We start from the raw sequence: 18,619 nt of genomic DNA, 5'->3' as shown, positions 1-18,619 counted from the left end.
ACACCTAAACCACACGTTTCTGCCTTATTTTAAAAACAGTTTGTTAATTGTAAAACAATAAAAAGACAGACTGTGAAGGATTGATATGTTATTTAATCATCAACTAACTACAGGGAAAAGATTGAAATGTAGCTCTCATGATAGTGAAGAATCCCACCTATTTATCTACTTTTAAACCATGATAATACTCTGTTCCACTTTCTTATTTCATGTATCACAGTAAAAGTTATTTATCTATACAGCTAAGTTCTTTTTCCATATTAGCTCATATTGTCTTTAATTATAAGTGAGTGCCCATGTTTGCTACCTAGCTCTTTTCAGCCATAAAAACATATCCTGGGGAGTCAGAGCAAGATAGCTAAACAGAAGTCATCGTCCTCCCAACAGGAACACCAAATTTAACAACTGTCTACACAAAAAAGCACCTTCATAAGAACCAAAACTCAGATGAATGGTCACAGTGCTGGTGCTGAAGAGGGTAGAAAAGACAGTCTTGAATCACCAACACCACCCCTCCACCATTCCCCAGCAGCAGCCATGTGGTGCAGATAATCTGTGCACTTTAGGGAGGGAGAACACAGTGACTGTGAAACTTTGCATTGGAACTCAGTGCTGTCAACATTAGGCAGAACTCAGCCAATGTCCACAGCAGGCGCATTTGGACCAGCCCTAGCTAGAGGGGAACCACCCATGCCAACAGTCAGAACATGAGTTTCAGCAAGCCTCGCCACTGCAGGTTAAAGTGCTCTAGGGAACTAAATAAACTTGAAGTCTAGACCACAAGGATTGCAACTCCCAGGCAAGTCTGAGTGCTGTGCTAGGTGAGCTCAGAACCAATGGACTTGGAGGGCATGCAACCTAGTAAGACACAAGCCAGGGCAGTTAAGGAAGAGCTTGCACCACCCCTCTCACAAACCCAGGCACTGTAGCTTACCACTCTTAAAGATGATTTTGTCTTGCAAATTGGATACCAGCTCAGCTGTATTACAATAGGGCACCAGGCAGAGTTGAGAAGCCCCTATTCCAGGCCTTAGCTCCCAGATGACATGTCTAGACACACCCTGGGCCAGAAGAGAAACTGCTGCCTTGAAGGAAAAAACCGAGTCCTGGCAGGATTCATGACCTGCTGATGGAAGGCTGGGCCCTGAATAATCAGCAGAGTAACCAGGTAGTACACTCCATGGGTCTTGGACGAGACTCACATGTGTTAGCGTCATGTGTGACCCATCATATTCCCAGCTGTGATGGTCATAGGGAGAAACTCCTTCTGATTAAGAAAAGGAGATGGAAAAATAAAGGGGACTTTGTCTTGCAGGTTAGATACTAGCTTGGCCACCCTGGGGTAGAGCACCAAGCAGGCCTGTGGGGCCCCTGACGCCAGGCCTTGGCTCTTGTACAGCATTTCTGGACCTACCCTGGGCCAGAGAGGAGGTCATTGCCCTGAAGGATGAGTCCCAGGCCTGGCAGCATTCACCACAAGCTAACTGAAGAGTCCTTGGGCCTTAAGTGAACATTGCTGGCACCCTGGCAGTACTCCCTGTGGATCTGTGGTGGTAGGGGCACAGGGAGAGATACCTCTGCTTATGGAAAGGGGAGGGAAGAGTGGGAAGGACTTTGTCTTGTGGTTTTGGTACCAGCTTAGCCATAGTAGAATAGAGCAGTAGGTTGAGTTCAAAGGTTTCTGACTCTAGGCCCTGGCTTTTAGACAGCATCTCTGGACCTGCTTGGGACCCAGGGGAACTGGCTGCCCTGAAGGGAAGGACACAAGCCTGGATGGCTTCACCCCTTCTGACTGTAGAGCCCTAGAGGCTTGAGCAAACATAGGTAGTAGCCAGGTAGTAGTCACAGTGGGCCTTGTGCAAGAACTAGGGCTGTATTGCTTTCAGGTATGGCCCAGTGCAGTCCCAGTCATGGTGGCCACAGGGGTCCATGTGTCACCCCTTTCCCAGCTACACACAGCTCAGCACAGAGAAAGAGACTCCATTTGTTTGGGAGAAAGTAAGAGAAGAGAACAAGAGTCTCTGCTTGGTAATTCAGAAAATTCTTCCAGGTTTTATCCAAGGTCACCAAGGTAGTACCTCTATGAGTCTGCAAGAACCACAGATGCAGTGGCCAAAAACTTAGATCACAACACCCAAGTCCTTTCAAATACTTGGAAAGCCTTCCCAAAAAGGATGAGTACAAACAAACCCAGTCTGTGAAGACTACAAGAAACACTGAACTCTTCAATGCTCAGACACTGACAAACATCCACAAACATCAAAACCATCCAGGAAAACACCCCCTCACCAAATAAACTGAATAATACACTGGAGACCAATCCTGGAGAGATAGAGACATGTGACCTTTAGACAGGTAATTCAAAATAGCTCTTTGAGGAAACTCAAAGAAATTCAAGGCACACAAAAGGAATTCATAATCCTATCAGATAAATCTAACAAAGAGATAGAAAGCATTTAAAAGAATCAGGCAGAAATACTGGAGTTGAAAAATATAATTGACACACTGAAGAATGCATCAGAGTCTCTTAATAGCAGAACTGATCAAGCAGAAAAAAGATTTACTGACCTTGACAACAAGCTGTTTGAAAAACACATTCACAGAAGACAGAAGAAAAAAGAATAGAAATGAATAAAGCATACCTACAAGATATACACAATAGCCTCAACAGGACAAATTTAAGAGTTATTGGCCTTAAAGAGGAGGTAGAGAGAGAGAGAGGAGTAGAAAATTTAGTCAAAGGAATAACAACAGAGAACTTCCCAAACCTAGAGAAAGGTATTAATATTCAAGTACAAAAATATTTAACCCAAAGAAGACTACCTCAAGGCATTTAATAATCAAATTCCCAAAGGTCAAGGATAAAGAAAGGACCCAAAAGCAACAAAAGAGAATAAACAAATAACATACAATGGAGCTCCAAAATGTCTGGTAACAAACTCCTCAGGAGAAATCTTACAGGCCAGGAGAGAGTGGCATGACATATTTAAAGGTCTGAAGGGAAAAAAAATCTTTTATCCTAGAATAGTATATCCAGCAAAAATATCCTTCATGCATGAAGGAGATTCAAAGACTTTCCTAGAAAAACAAAAGCCACGCGATTTCACCAATACCAGACCTGTCCTACAATAAATGCTAAAGGGAGTTTATCAGTCTTCAAGAAAAGGATGTTAATGAGCAACAATAAGACACCTGAAGGCACGAAACTCACTTAGTAACTACACAGAAAAACACAGAATATTATAATGCTGTAATTGTGATATGTAAAGTACTCATATCTTAAATAGAAAGATGAAAAGATGAACCAATTAAAAATAATTACAATAACTTTTTAAGATATACACAGTATAATAAGATATAAATGGAAACAACAAAACATTAAAAAGTGGGGAAATGAAGTGAAGTGTAGAGTTTTTATTAGTTTTCTTTTTGCTTGTTACTTTGTTTGCTTATGCAATCAGCGCTATCATTGGTTTAAAATAATGGGTTATGGCTGGGTGCAGTGGCTCACGCCTGTGATCCCAGCACTTTGGGAGGCCGAGGCAGGTGGATCACCTTAGGTCAGGAGTTCGAGACCATCCTGGCCAACATGATGAAACCCCGTCTCTATTAAAAATACAAAAATTAAGGCCGGGTGAAGTGGTTCCTGCCTGTAATCCCAGCACTTTGGGAGGCTGAGGCAGGTGGATCATGAGGTCAGGAGTCCAAGACCAGCCTGGCCAATATGGTGAAACCCTGTCTCTACTAAAACTACAAAAATTAGCCAGATGCGGTGACAGGTGCCTATAATCCCAGCTACTCTGGAGGCTGAGGCAGGAGAATCACTTGAACCCGGGCAGCAGAGGTTGCGCTACTGCACTCCATCCTGGGCGACGGAGTGAGACTTTGTCTCAAACAAACAAACAAACAAACAAAAAACAACAAAAATTAGCTGGCTGTGGTGGCAGGCACCTGTAATCCCAGCTACTCGGGAGGCTGAGGCAGGAGAATCGCTTGAATCCAGGAAGCAGAGGTTGCAGTGAGCCAAGATCGCTCCGTTGTACTCCAGCCTGTGGGAGAAGAGCAAGACTTTGTCTCAAAAAAAAAAAAAAAAAAAAAAAAAAAAAAAACCCACAAGGATTATAAGATAGTATTTGCAAGCCACATGATAGCCTCAAATCTAAAAATATACAACAGATGCAAAAAAAATAAAAAATAAAAATAAATTAAGACATACCACCACAAAAAATAACATTCACTAATAGGAAGTCAGGAAGGAAGAGAAGACTACAAAACAATTAGAAAACAAATAACAAAATGACAGAAGAAAGTCCTTACTTATCAGTAATAACATTGAATGTAAATGGAGTAAACGTTCCAATTAAAAGACATAGGGTGGCTGAATAAATAAAAAAAAAATATCCAATGATCTGTTGCCCACAAGAAATACATTTTGTCTGTAATGACACACATAGACTGAAAATAAAGTGATGAGAAAAGATAATCCATGCAAAGGGAAACCAAAAAAGGGCAGGAGTAGCTATACTTATATCAGACAAAATAGATTTCAAGACAGAATCTATAAGAAGATACGAGGAAAGTCATTATAGAATGATAAAGGGGTCAATTCAGCAAAAGGATATCACAATTGTAAATATATGTGCACTCAACACTGGAGCACCCAGATGTATGAAGCAAATATTATGAGAGCTAAAGAAAGAGATAGACCCCAACACAATATTAGCTGGAGACTTCAACACCCCACTTTCAGGATTGGACAGATCTTCCAAACAAAAGATAATGAAGAAATGTTGGACTTAATCTGCCCTATAGAACAAAGGGACCTAATAGATATTTACAGAACATTTCATCCAACAGCTGCAAAATACACATTCTTTTCTTCATCACATGGATTGTTCTCAAGAATAGGCCATAGATATACTACAAAACAAATCTTAAAACATTCGGGAAAACAAATAACATCAATCATCTTCTCTGACCACAAACAACTCACCATTCACCCCGCCCCTCCCATCCCAATCAATACTTCTCCTGGTCCTGCACTCTTGAAGCCAAAACACTGGGCTCGCCTTTCACATTTTCCTCAAGCTCAGGCCAGGGTGTTTCTTTCCTTTTCTCATCTGCAATTACCTGTTGGGCACACTCTTCTCCCTCATTTTCTGTCTAACAAACATCCCCTTATTGTTCATGAGGCAGCTGTTATTACCTCCCCTTTCAAGTCTCTGCTTAAGTCCTACCCACAGCCCAGATAGAACTATTTCTCCTTTCTATCCCTACATTGTACAGGCTAAAAACTTCTTCCTTCTCCCTTCGCCTTCCCTTCCCCTCCCTTCTCCTCCCTTCCCCTTGCCTTCCCCTCCCTTCTCCTCCCTTCCCCTTCCCTTCCCCTTCCCTTCCCCTCCCTTCTCCTCCCTTCTCCTTCCCTTCCCCTTCCCTTCTCCTTCCCTTCTTCCCTTCCTTCTTTTCTTCCTTTTTTCTTCTTTCTTTCTCTTTCCGCAGAGCTAGCTGAGGTTTTATTTTGGACCCCCTCCCCTCCCCCCAAAAAAAGCAATTGAATCGTTTTGTAGCTGGAGGCACGGGCAAGGGGGATCCTCAGGCAGTAAACTCCCCTGGGGGTGGGCTGAGGGCTAGGGATGAGCCTCAGGTGGGTGGGTCTCCCATTCTCTGTTCTCCTCTGCACAGCGGTCGCCCTCGCGTGCTCCAGGGCAGCCGCAGGAGGGGCAGGCTGGGAGGGGCTGCCGCCTCAGCTGCTCACTTGGGCAGGACGTCAGAGGACTCGGACACCAGCTTCCCGTCGCCGGTGTCGATCTTCTTCACAATCATGGCCCTGATGGAGCTGGTGCAGCCGAAGGCGCTGGAGCCCAGGCCTTAGCTGAGGCCGGGGCTTGTGAGGCCGCCATAGGTCGAGCTCAGACCACCTGCATAGCCGCTGGTGGTCTTCGTATGGATACGCATGTTTTGAATCCCAGACGCCAGCCGGCTCTCATCGCCCTCCAGCAGCTTCCTGTAGGTGGCGATCTCGATGTCCAGGGCCAGCTTGACGTTCATCAGCTCCTGGTACTCACGCAGCTGCCGTGCCATGTCCTGCTTGGTCCGCTGCACGGCGGCCTCCAGCTCAGACAGCTTGGCGTTGGCATCCTTAAGGGCCAGCTCCCCAGGCTGCTCGGCATCTGTGATGGCGGCCTCCAGGGAAGCCCGCTGGCCTTCGAGGCGCTCAGTCTCAGCCTGAAGCCAGCTTATGTTCCAGTTCATCTGGGAGATCTCAGTCTTCGTTCACTGCAGGTCATCCCCCTGCTTCCCAGCCAGCATCTGGAGCTCCTCATACTTGATCTGGTACATGCTCTCAGCCTCAGCCCAGCTGCGGTTGCCGATCTCCTCGTACTGCGCCTTGACCTCAGCGATGACGCTGTCCATGTCCAGGGAGCGGCTGTTGTCCGTGGACAGCACCACAGACGTGTCTGAGATCTGGGACTGCAGCTCCCGGATCTCCTCTTCATACAGCTGCCTGAGGAAGTTGATCTCCTCAGCTTCATCTTCTCCTGGCCCAGCCTCCAGCTGCCACCTAAAGTTGTTGATGTAGCTCTCGAACATGTTGTCCATGTTGCTCCCAGCCTTCTTCTGCTGCCGCAGGAGGCTCCACTTGGTCTCCAGTATCTTGTTCTCTGTACCTTGTCTATGAAGGAGGCAAACTTGTTGTTGAGGGTCTTGACCTGGTCCTTCTCCTGGGTGCGGACTCCTGGATGTTGGAGTCCCTCTCCAGGTAAGGGGGCTCAGCAGGCTCTGCTTGACCATGATGGTGGTGATGCCTTCCATGCCACTGGCCCCACTATGGCCTCTGCCCAGGCCACCCTGGAAGCTGCTGCTGCCCACTTGGGAGAGGCTCCAGGAGCTGATGCGGGCACCGGGCCCACAAGGTGGACACCTTGTAGGACCTCTGGGTCATCCTGATGGACATGGTGGAGGCAGGAGAGGAGGCAGGTGGGCTGAACCAGGCAGAGATTCCAGAAGGAGAGGAGAAGCTGCTTCTTGGTATTTACTTATTTATATTTTAAATTCAGGGGTACATGTGCGGGTTTGTTATATAGGTAAACCTGTGCCGCGGGGGTGTGTTGCATACATTGTTTCATCACTCAGGTATTAAGCCTAGACTCTCATTATTTTTCCTGATCCTCTCCCTCCTCCCAGCCTTCACCCTCAGATCCCAGTGTCTGTTGTTCCCTCTATATGTCCATGCGTTCTCATCATTTAGCTTCCACTTATAAGTGAGAACATGTGTTATTTGGTTTTCTGTTCCTGTGTTAGTTTGCTAAGGATAATAGCCTCCAGCCCCATCCAGTTTCCTGCAAAGGGCATGACCTTGTTCCTTGTTATGGCTGCATGTATTCCATGGTGTATCTGTACCACATTTTCCTTATGCAGTCTACCATTGGTGGGCATTTAGGTTGATTCCATGTCTTTACTATTGTGAATAGTGCTGGAGTGAACATATGTGTGCATGTGTCTTTATGATAGAATGATTTATATTTCTTTGGATATATGCCCTGTAATGGGATGGCTGGATCAAATGGTAGTTCTGTTTTAAGCTCTTTGAGGAATCACCACATTGCTTTCTACAGTGGTTGAACTAATTTACACTCCCACCAACAGTGTATAAGCGTTCTTTTTCTCTGCAACCTTGCCAGCATCTGTTTTATTTTTTGACTTTTTAATAATAGTCATTCTGACTGGTGTGACATGAAATCTCATTGTGATTTTGATTTGTATTTCTCTAATGATCAGTGATGTTGAGTTTTTTTTCATGTGCTTACTGGGCGCATATATGTCTTCTTCTGAAAACTGTTCATGTCCTTTGCCCACTTTTTAATATTTTTTTTTCTTTTACATTTGTTTAAGTTCCTTGTAGATGCTGGATATCAGACCTTTGTTAGATGCATAGTTTCCAAAAATTTTCTTTCATTCTATAAACTGTCTACTTATGCTCTTGATAGTTTCTTTTGCTGTGCAGAAGCTCTTTAGTTTAATTATATCCATTTGTCAATTTTTGCTTTTGTTGCAATTGCGTTTGGCATCTTTGTCACGAAATCTTTGCTTGTTCCCATGTCCAGAATGGTATTACCTAGGTTGTCCTTCAGGGTTTTTATAGTTTGGGGTTATACATTTAAGTCTTTAATCCATTGTATGTGGTGTAAGGAAGGGGTCCAGTTTTTATTGTCTCTACTAAAAATACAAAAATTAGCCAGGTGTGATGGCAGGTGTCTACAATCCCAGCTACTCAGGAGGCTAAGGCAGGAGAATTGCTTGTACCCGGAAGGCGGAGGTTGCAGTGAGCTGAGATCACGCCTCTGTACTCCATCCTGGACGACAGAGAGATACTCCATCTCAAAACAAACAAACAAACAAGCAAGCAAACAAACAAAAACTACTCATTTAACAGCAGAATATCTGACTTGACTTGTTTACATGTTTGTTGCCCTCTAGCCAAGTGAAAATCTCTGTGGGGATTGGTATTATTTGACTTGTTTTTTTATATTCTAGCACAGTGGTTGGCATACAGTAGGAGTTTAACAAATTGTTGGATGATTGCCTAAACCACTAGAGTGAGCAGAGGAAGAAAACTTGTAACAATAGCACATGCTTATTCAGTGCTTCATTCATTCATTCAACAACAGTTATTGAACTCCTGTAACATGCCAGTCATTGTTCTAGGCACTTGCAGTGAACAAAATAGACAAAATCATCTACCCTTGAAGAGATTACTTTCTCATGAGGAAGACAGTTAATAAACAATATTAATAGTAACTAAATGCATTGTATAGCATGTTAGAAGGTAATAAGTGCTGTATAGAAAAAAGAAAGATCAGGGTGCAGTCTGCAGTACTGAAAAAGTGAGATTTGAACAAAGGAGGGAATTGAAGGGTTTAGCCAAGCAGTTATTTTGGAAACAGTCCTGTAGGCAGAGAAAAATAAATGAAGAACCCTAAGATGGAAATGCACTTACAATGGTCCAGCGACCAGCAAGGAGGCCAGTGTGGCTGGAGCAGAGGGAGCAAAGTGGGGGTTTGTACGCGGTGAGAACAGAGAAGCAATGACACGGTTTTTATGCTCAGTAAAACCAGAAACCTTTGGAGGGTTCGGAAGAAAAGAGTTACATGGTCTGATGTATATTTCAAGAGATGACTTTGGTTGCTATTTGGACAAGAAGTTTTAGGGAAGTAAAGGCAGAAGCAGACAGTCAGACAGGAAGCTATTCCAGGAATCCAGGCATGACATGATAAGGGCCCAGGGTTGGTCAGATTCTGGTTATACTTTGAGAGGAAGCCAGCAGGATTTCTTGTTGGATTTGACGTTGAGTGAGAGAGAAAGGACCTGAGGATGACTCTGAGGTTTTTAGCCTGAGTAACTGGAAGGAAAGCACTGCTCTAAAAGTTTTCCCTGTTTTAACTCATCTAATATCCCTCAATAACTGGATAAAGAAGTATTGTCTCCATTTTCAGTTGGGACACTAAGAGACAGAGAAGCTGTCCAGGTTATAGAGCGATTAAAAAACAGAGTCAGGATTTCACCAGGCAGGCTGTGCTCCCAACCAGTGTACCATGCTTCCTCACCATGACAGCATCTAGTAGGATGAAAGGCTTTTATACAGAGATAATATAATAATATTATAATCTAGGCAAATATTATTATAATATAATGTAGACTATATTATAATCTAGGATAATATGATAATCTAGGAAAAATTATTCAGGTCTGAACAAGGAGGGTGGCCACAAGAATAAAAGGAAAGGCATAAATTCATGGGCGAGATAACCCCTAATGGGCAAAAGACACACTGACCAGAATTTGTGCAACTTTTAAGATGGAAGGTTAGGCAAGGGGGCTCCTGTCTGTAATCCCAGTGCTTTGAGAGGCTGAAGTGGGAGAGTCGTTTGCTGCTAGGAGTTCCAGACCAGCCAGGGCTACATGACAAGACCTCGTCTCTACAAAAGATAAAAAAAATTATCCAGGCATGTTGCCACTCAGGAAGCTGAGGCAGGAAGATTGCTTGAACCCAGTAGTGTAAGGCTACTGTGAGCTATGAAGGTGCCACTGTGCTCCAGCTGGGGCAACAGAGCAAGACCCATCTCTTAAAAAAAAAAAAGAAAAAAAGAAAAAAGAACACAGTAGCTCTGAGTTTACATCTCCACATTCAAATACTCAGATGCTTATATCATTCTTATTTAAGTTGTAAGGACTATGTACAGAGTGTCCTTTGGTGTGGCCTGGGCACTTAGAGATACTACCTCATGCCAAGCTTTCTCCCTTTAGTAACCTGAGTGCATCCCACACTAACTGAATCCTGTAGGTCCTAGAATACAAACAAGGTGCAGTAATGTTTTCATAATGCTGTAGTTTGAATATAGGCAAAAATGTTCATATTTAGATTTGAAGAGTGTTATAGTTTGTAACTTTGTTGAGTTATAGGTACATGTACAGCCTGACCTGATACCGGCTGTCAATAAAAGGTATGAACATGCCCAGCCAGCACCAGGAAGAGCCCTGTGGCCCTCTCTCTGGGGCAGCCTGGTATAAAAGACATGTTGTGTGGCCTGTTATATTGTGGTTGTATCTGCTAGAAACATCTAGAGGGATTTCCATCCCCACCCCCTCCCCAATCATTATGTACCTTATGCTGCTTGAAACAAAGAGAACTATAACCCTTGCTCTCATTTAATCAAGGGACCTACCTTCAACTCCACACTCAAATCTGAGTCTATTTCTCTGTGCAAGGGGCCATTTTCTTAGTGAAAAAATAAAACAGCACTTACTTTCATCTACAGAACTAGTCAATACAAACCAGAACTGTGTGAATTAAAGATAGGCTTTAACTCTTCTAAAGAGAAAAATAAGTATTCCTATCCATTTTAGGTAGTACTTTGTGTGGCAGACTGTATTTTCCAAGTACAGTATTTCTCCCATCCTACATGTTCTTATGAGGTAACTTTTACATTCCTCCCGTTGAGGGACATGGTCTGTGTCCTCTCCTCTTGAAAACGGGTGGGCTTTTGTACAGGGGAAGTGACATTCCCTGACTTCTATGGCTATGTTATAAAAGGCAATACTGCTTTCATTTTGTTCACTGGAATGCTTACTGCTGAAGCCTTCGGTCCGACTCCCCTGAGACTGCCATGCTCTGAGGAAGCTCAAAGTAGCCCAAGGGGAAAGATTACATGGAGAGGACTTGAGACTACACAGAGATCTCCAGTCATCCCCCACTGCCTCAACCCCCTGGTTCCTGGTTAAGCCACAGTCTGACTGCAGTTGCACTAGGGACCCCAAACAATAACCACTCAGCTTCTCAAATCATTGATCCTTCAAAGTAGTGAGAGATGTAGCTTTGATGTAGCTGTAAGTCATCACATTTAGGGGTGATTTGTTAGTCAATAATAGATAAACTGTAACAGCTTGAGAAACAACAATACTATTCATATAAAGATAATAAAGGCTATACAAATAGTATACTGATGGAAAAATATATGTTAAATATATACACTGAATTATAATATATAGACTATATTTTAAATTATATTAGTATATCATTTTGAATGAACCTATTATATATAATACATTATGTGTAACTTATGTGTATATATATTCATCCAAAAGTAATGATTTAATCATTTGCTGATGCCAGGCACAGTGCTGGCCCTAAATAAGTGTTTTCAATCACTTTTCCATTTAGACACTTGAAAAATTATATGTACTTCTGTGCAAAATAATGGCCCATCATGGTGGTGGATTGTCAGTGGGTGAGGTTACATCAGGTGCTTACTCAAACTTCATCTCTTACCTTCTTTCTAACAGAATCTAATTTCGTTGGAGAGGACAATGTACCCGTCTAGAAAATTAGTTCACAGCTTCCCTTGCAGCTAGAGATGGCCATGAGGCAGTTTTGACCATTGACATGTAAGTGAAAGTTGTTGTGTAGGACTCCTGGGAAAGTAGAAGGAAACAGACCTAGACTCTATTGTATTTGGTACCCAAGGAGGCATACAAAGACATCTTCTTCCCTGGTGGTATATGGTATATGCAGATTTTCTCTGTATCCCTGCCCCTCCCCAGAGTACTTAGCTACATGGCATGATGCTTTGGAATGACAGACAATAACTACAGTCTGTTACACCCAATTACCTCCTACAAGAGGGAAATACTGGAAAATGCTGGTGACGGGGAGCCTTGGGCTCCATGGAAGGGATTCTTTTCCAGAGGCTCTCCTAACCAGGCTGATATTGCTACTCCTCCATCAAACATCTTCAGTGGGTCCTGATGAACATTATTTTTTGTTTCATCAAAGGTAACTACTTAACATTAGGAAAATATATATTGCAAATCTGTAATACACTTTTCACTTGTCAACAGGTATGCCACCTTTGTTTTTATTAAAATTTGATATAGGCCTGTCTTTTTAAACTGTAAACATTTTAAGGGCAGGGACCACGTCTAGTACATTTTAAAGTTTCTCATGACACTTAGATGCAGTGAGCACCCTAAATACTGACTAACTACCAGTGAAAATCATGTCAATTCTGTCATTTTGGTTCCTAACTTAAATAACATCTATTCAAAATATTATAATACATACATTGCTTTTTAAAAACTGGATAATTTCAAACATACACAAAAGTAGACAGAAGAATAAAATAAACTCCTATTAAGTGAACCCATTAGCCAACTTTAACAATTATGAACACCTCCTTTCTTTTTACTAGAGTATGTTAAAGTGAAATCAGACAACCTATCATTTTACATATATGTACTTCAGTGTATGTATCTCACAGGTAAGGACTTTAAAAATATACATCTGCAATACAGTAATAATATCCAATATTAATCATTTCTGTCTTTTAAAATTTAGTTCTTGTTCAGTTATATCTGATTGTTATAAGAATATCCTTTTATGATTTGGTTTGTTCAAATCAGGATTCAAATGACATTTGGTTAGTATATCTTAAGTCTCTTATCTACAAAAGTTGCCTTCTCTGCTTTTCTTTTTTTTAAAATGTCATTTATTTATTAAAGAAACCAGGTCATTTGTTCTATGGAATTTCCTACATTTTGGACTTGGCTGATTGTATCCTCTTGGCGTCTTTTAACTCTTCCTCTATATATTGTATTTCCTGTAACTAGTAGTTTATAAAAAGAGGATTGATTAGATTCAAGTTCAAAAAACTTTTTGCCATGAAAACCTCAGAGTATTATAGTGTATTAAGAGACAAAATATCTGGTTGTCCCACTCTGAATGACATTAAGATTGATCAATGGGTTCAGTCGTATCAGCACAAGCCATCCCCATCAATCTTTCATCTAATTGTTTTAGCAACCAGTGATCCCATTTATTAGAGCCAGCAGGATGGCAAAATTATTCTTTTTTGTTAATTCTTTCCACTTAAAAAACCTTGCCTACTAACATACCACCAATTTTGAAATTCTGTACAACCAAAACACATAACTCAAATTCAAATTCCTTCATAGAGTCTTCCCTGTCTGCTAAGTGGCAGAACTGTCACTCATCTGGCACCTGTCATCTACTGCCCTGTCACATAATTTCATCCACCAGTTGGTAAGCTCCAGGAGATCCCAATTATGTCCCAGGTATCTCTGTATCCCAAAGATGAACACAGCACGTGTACAAGAAATATGTAAAATAACTTTGATTGGTGAGTATTCAAATTAAAAGCCACCAACCCATGCAAACACATGCAGCTAGATTCCAAAATGAAAAATACACACACATATACATGCGATATCACAAATTTATTATAGTACACGGAAAAACAAACTCAAACTTTGACAACATCCACAGAATGTTCCAGTCTTTAAAAAGTTAACAGAAATAAAGGGTAATGGAGAGAATATAATCTCATAATTTTATAATTAAGGCTGTAAATGGCAAAGTCCCATAGATATTTAAAAATCTATATTTGTATTTATTTATAATATAGATATAGGCCCTCAAGGATTCATAGAGATTTATGTAATAAACTAGATTTTGGAACTGCTTATTTTGTTGTTGTTGCTGGTTAGGTAAGCAAACCCAAACAAATTAAGTCCTGAAAAGTGGGATGAAATCCCAAAAGAACTCTATGTGACCAAACAGAACTCTTTTAATAAATATGGCCCATACAAATTCTATATCCAGTGAAAATCATTTTGATCCACAATCATGTTGATGTTTCTATGGAGGATACTTCTAGCAGCTGTGATTTCTTTTGTAGCGTTCTGGCTCTCCACTTCTATTCATATAATTGAGTACGTGCTTTATTACATGTTAGCTCATAGGCAAGTTAAACATTTTAAAGACTACGGGGAGGTTAGGAGAGGTTGTATGATGAAGGTCGGAAAGTATGCAAGAAATAAACTCTCCTGTTTCATCTCTTTTATTTTTGCCTCATTTTGGTCTCTATACTACTTGGGGTCTTTGGAAATGGTGTGATTTATAACAGCACCTAGCATACCTTCTCATTTTAGCACAGGTTAGATATGAAGAGCCAAACCTGGAAAACAGTTAAGGAGTCCTGAGACCTTTCCAGTGGAATAAATTAGAGCAGTAGTTTCATTTAGCTGTGCTTTTTTGTCCTTTATTCTTTTTTTTCTAAAAATATAAAATTATGGCCGGGCGCAGTGGCTCACCCCTGTAATCCCAGCACTTTGGGAGCGCGAGGTGGGAGGATCACCTGAGGTCAGGAGTTCGAGACCAGCCTGGCCAACCCTGTATCTACTAAAAATACAAAAATCAGCTGGGCGTGGTGGCAGGCGCCTGTAATCCCAGCTACTTGGGAGGCTGAGGCAGGAGAATCACTTGAACCAGAGAGGCGAGGTTGCAGTGAGCCAAGATCGCGCCATTGCACTCTAGCCTGGTCAACAAGAGTAAAACTCTGCTTCAGAAAAAAAAAATAATAAATGTTATATATATAATTACTCCCATTTATCAACCTTTACCTTCTCATACAGTAATCAAGTAAAATCACAAGAGATCACTTAAAGGCAAATAACCTTATGAATCTGGTAAGTGTAAACATAAAAGGCCATGGTATTGAGTAAAACTTAGGCATTGTTGTACAATAAGTATCTCTGTGTGTTCAACATTCACTGGGGCTTTAAGTACTAGTTGTTTAAAGTCCTACAAACATAAACAGTCCTTCAAAATTGACTATAAATAAAAGAAGAAAAAAATAGGGAAAAATTCACAAATGTCCAAATATTGTTATTTCTTGGACAAAACTCTACTGACTAGTAGTTTTGATTCTCTAACAGGAAAATGTAAAAATAACAGAATTTTAGAAAGTAGCAATTTTAAAGAAACAAAGCCTATGCCAAATGAATTTCAGTCTTTCATTACATGGTTTATAGGTCTGGAAACAGAAATCCAGGTTGTTAATTAATTCATAATTCCAGAAAATACTTTATTGGTCAGTGTATCTATAACATTAATTATATAATCTATAACTATTATATAGTCTGTCTGTCTCTCTCTCAAAGTAGAACAGCCCTTGCTTACATAATCAATTTTCCCCTGGATATTCTCTGTGCCACAATTTGCCTCTAGTTGCTTCACAGCCACTCTAAACCATATCTGGAAACTATGTACAATGGGTAATATTATTTATAATTTAAGGGTAGTACCTGTAGTATGCTCATGATATGAACATTTAAGTATCTAACCTATATATTTAACCAAGATAATAATTTAAACCATGACAATGTAAGACAGTGATGTGATACTATAACAGACAACAGGTTTTTCCCACTGAACCACACAGTACTTTTTTCATTGACAAATTCACCTCTTTCCAGAGATCTACAAAGTTAATTGTAAAACAGTAATAGCAAAGTGTTCATTAACCCATTAAAACAAATCACCTTGTTTTGAAAATAATCAGCTGAATGAAACTTGGTGTCAAGTGCATTAGCGTACTAACCCAAAGTATGGTTACTCTGAAACAGTTTGTACAACAAATGGGTTGTGAGGAACTCTTATCAGCAAAACTGGTGATGGCTACTCAAAAGATCCATTGAAAATTATCAATAATGATTTTGAATGACAAGTTATCAAAAACTCACTCAATTTTCACCTGTGCTAGCTTGCTAAAATGGGAGTTAACTCTAGAGCAAACATAGCATCTTCTGAGTACAGCCAATAAATGACAAAGCTAGGGCCTATGGTTGGTTTCCAGACTTTCCAGACCCGGCAGAAGGAATCTATTGTAACACATGGATCTCTGTCTGTGCTCAAAATATCTAATGATATTTTTCATCTTTACTGGACTTCCTTGAAGAGTACTGTATTGCTTCATATCTTTTTGCACTGTAACAAAATGTGTTAAACAAAACCTTTGGATTAGCTTTAAAAGCAGCTAAAAAAAAAAAAAAAACAACTTCTGGCTGCTGTAGGCTCTAATTATCAGAAGACTGTTATCTGGAAGCTTTGGGCTCTCAAATATCAGACATCCCAATAACTTATCATAAAAATACAAGCTCTTAGTTTTGAAAAATATACAAAATGCACTGCATAGGCAAATATCTCTTGATTGTCAAGGAAGACAATGTATCAGTTTCAATCATAGACTTATGTTGGGCTTCAGTTATCTTTGTATTTGCAAGTTCCATTTTTCACAGTTTTGGGCAACCTCTGACCTTTGGTGTAAGCACGGTACCAAAAATGGAGAAAGAGCAGCAGAAACATGCAACTGTAACTCATTATGATGCACGCAAAGACTGGAAACTGATACTTGCAATCCTCCATGAAAAAGAACTGGCTTATGTGGATGGTGACAATAACAAACTGGACCTAAGAAATGAAAACACGAAAAAAAATTATTCAGATATCGAGAGTTACAATTCTTTACCTACCTATGTTTATCCACTCCCAAAGTGCAGGGAGTGCACTGTTGGGCAGAGAAGTCCATCTTTAAATCTAGCCTCCCTGGGAGTGATAATGGGTAGTATAATGTCAAAAGCCAGTTGGAAGTATGGATCCACTATTCAGAACCACAAAATGGCACAACCGCAGGGTCTATATTTAAATGTTCCCTGGAGCTGTGCAGTGCAGCAACCTTTTTACTACTCAGAGAATCAACAGAGCAGGTTTTCCCTATAAGTCTCTGACTTGAGTCCTTGACTATGATGAAATGACCATGTACTACATTGTGGCCTATTTTCTCAGGATGAGTTCAATTTCAAATATTCTGTCCTGTTATTGGACCAGATATATTAATTTTTGGAAAATAATTACATTTTACTTAGAGCCCCTTGAATTTTGTAGTAGCCAAAGCATCTCTGAGTCCTTATACCTGCCACTTGTCCTCCACGGTCATAGATAAAAATGTGTCTGGGCCAGGTGCAGTGGATTACGCCTGTAATCGCAGCACTTTGGGAGGCTGAGGTGGGTGGATCACGAGGTCAGGAGTTCGAGACCAGCCTGGCCAAGATAGTGAAACCCCGTCTCTACTAAAAATACAAAAATTAGCCAAGCACCTGTAGTCCCAGCTACTCAGGAGGCTGAGGCAGAAGAATTGCTTGAACCTGGGAGGCCGAGGTTGCAGTGAGCCGAAATTGTGCCACTGCACTCTAGCCTGGGTGACAGAGCGAGATTCCATCTCAAAAAAAAAAAAAAAGGGTCTGAACTGCCAACTGAGGCAGAGAATCTATAAGGTGTGAGAGAGAAGGTGGCCCTTCTAGTAGTGCTCAAGGGCTCTGTGGGGCAGAACATCTTACACAGTCCCAAGAGGGACCTTTTCTAAGTTAATATTCAGATTTTCTGGTTATCATGTTTTCCCTGATTAAAAAGCAACATGTGTTCTGCAGAAATTTTAGAAAAGTAAAACTCTATAAAGAAATAGGTAACAATTACCCACAATTGGTCTTATTAATCATGGTTAAGATTTTCTTATAGTTTATTTTATTATTTTATCCTTATCATCAACTTTCCTTGCATTATCTTAATGTATATTTATGACATTCCCATAGCGTAGCCACTTATTCCTCTCATTTTGCAAAAGAGAAAAAAAAAAACTTTAGGAAGGCTAAGCGATGTCCTCAACATTCTATGCATGTGTATGTTTGTGTATAATTGACATCTTTGAGAATATAATAAACAAATGTTCATCCTATTTTTTCTACATCCATATTTTTCCACATTATTAAAAAGTTTGTACAACATTTAAGAGTATGCTAAGAGAAAAAAAAAAGCCTAAATACAAAATACAAAATTATATATGCAATCTATACAAATAATGTAAAAGGTGTACACATATGCCTGAGAGAAAAACTGGATGAAAACAAAATAAAAATATCATCAGTGATTATCCCTGGGTGGCAGAATTACATGTATTTTTTTCTCTTTTCTTAATTAGGTGTTCTCACATATTTGCAATGAGCATATACTACTTTGAGAAAATAATATTTTTTAAAGAAGCAATGGTGAGTAATTTTCATGACTTCATAGTATCTCAAAGTATGAATTAAAATAATCTGTTTTACCATTTCCTTATGGTTGGTCATTTAGTTTGCTGCCTGTTTCAGATACAACAAATAACTCTGCAAGGAAATACTCTGATCTTGATTTAGGATCTTTATACATTAA

At 40.5% G+C, this 18,619-nt stretch overlaps 1 protein-coding gene and 1 pseudogene across 6 annotated transcripts in view; both read right to left on the bottom strand.

The window, feature by feature from the left end:
- Positions 1 to 5,648: 5,648 nt before the first annotated feature.
- On the bottom strand, positions 5,649 to 7,086 carry LOC105499506 (keratin, type II cytoskeletal 8 pseudogene; annotated as a pseudogene).
- Positions 7,087 to 13,762: 6,676 nt separating this feature from the next.
- The window catches only part of LOC105499507 (ELOVL fatty acid elongase 7), a 98,187-nt gene continuing 93,330 nt past the window's right edge, over positions 13,763 to 18,619 (bottom strand). For all 6 annotated transcript variants that reach the window (XM_071098893.1, XM_071098896.1, XM_071098894.1 and 3 more), the window contains one exon: positions 13,763 to 16,825. In XM_071098893.1, the coding sequence (XP_070954994.1) occupies positions 16,616 to 16,825 (210 nt within the window). In that variant the 3' untranslated portion in view covers positions 13,763 to 16,615. The remainder of the gene's footprint in view (positions 16,826 to 18,619) is intronic.

Source organism: Macaca nemestrina, chromosome 6 (genome assembly GCF_043159975.1).
Source record: "Macaca nemestrina isolate mMacNem1 chromosome 6, mMacNem.hap1, whole genome shotgun sequence".
Taxonomy (NCBI): domain Eukaryota; kingdom Metazoa; phylum Chordata; class Mammalia; order Primates; family Cercopithecidae; genus Macaca; species Macaca nemestrina.
Note: the sequence above shows the minus strand (reverse complement) of the source record. Positions and strands in the feature narration are given on the sequence as shown.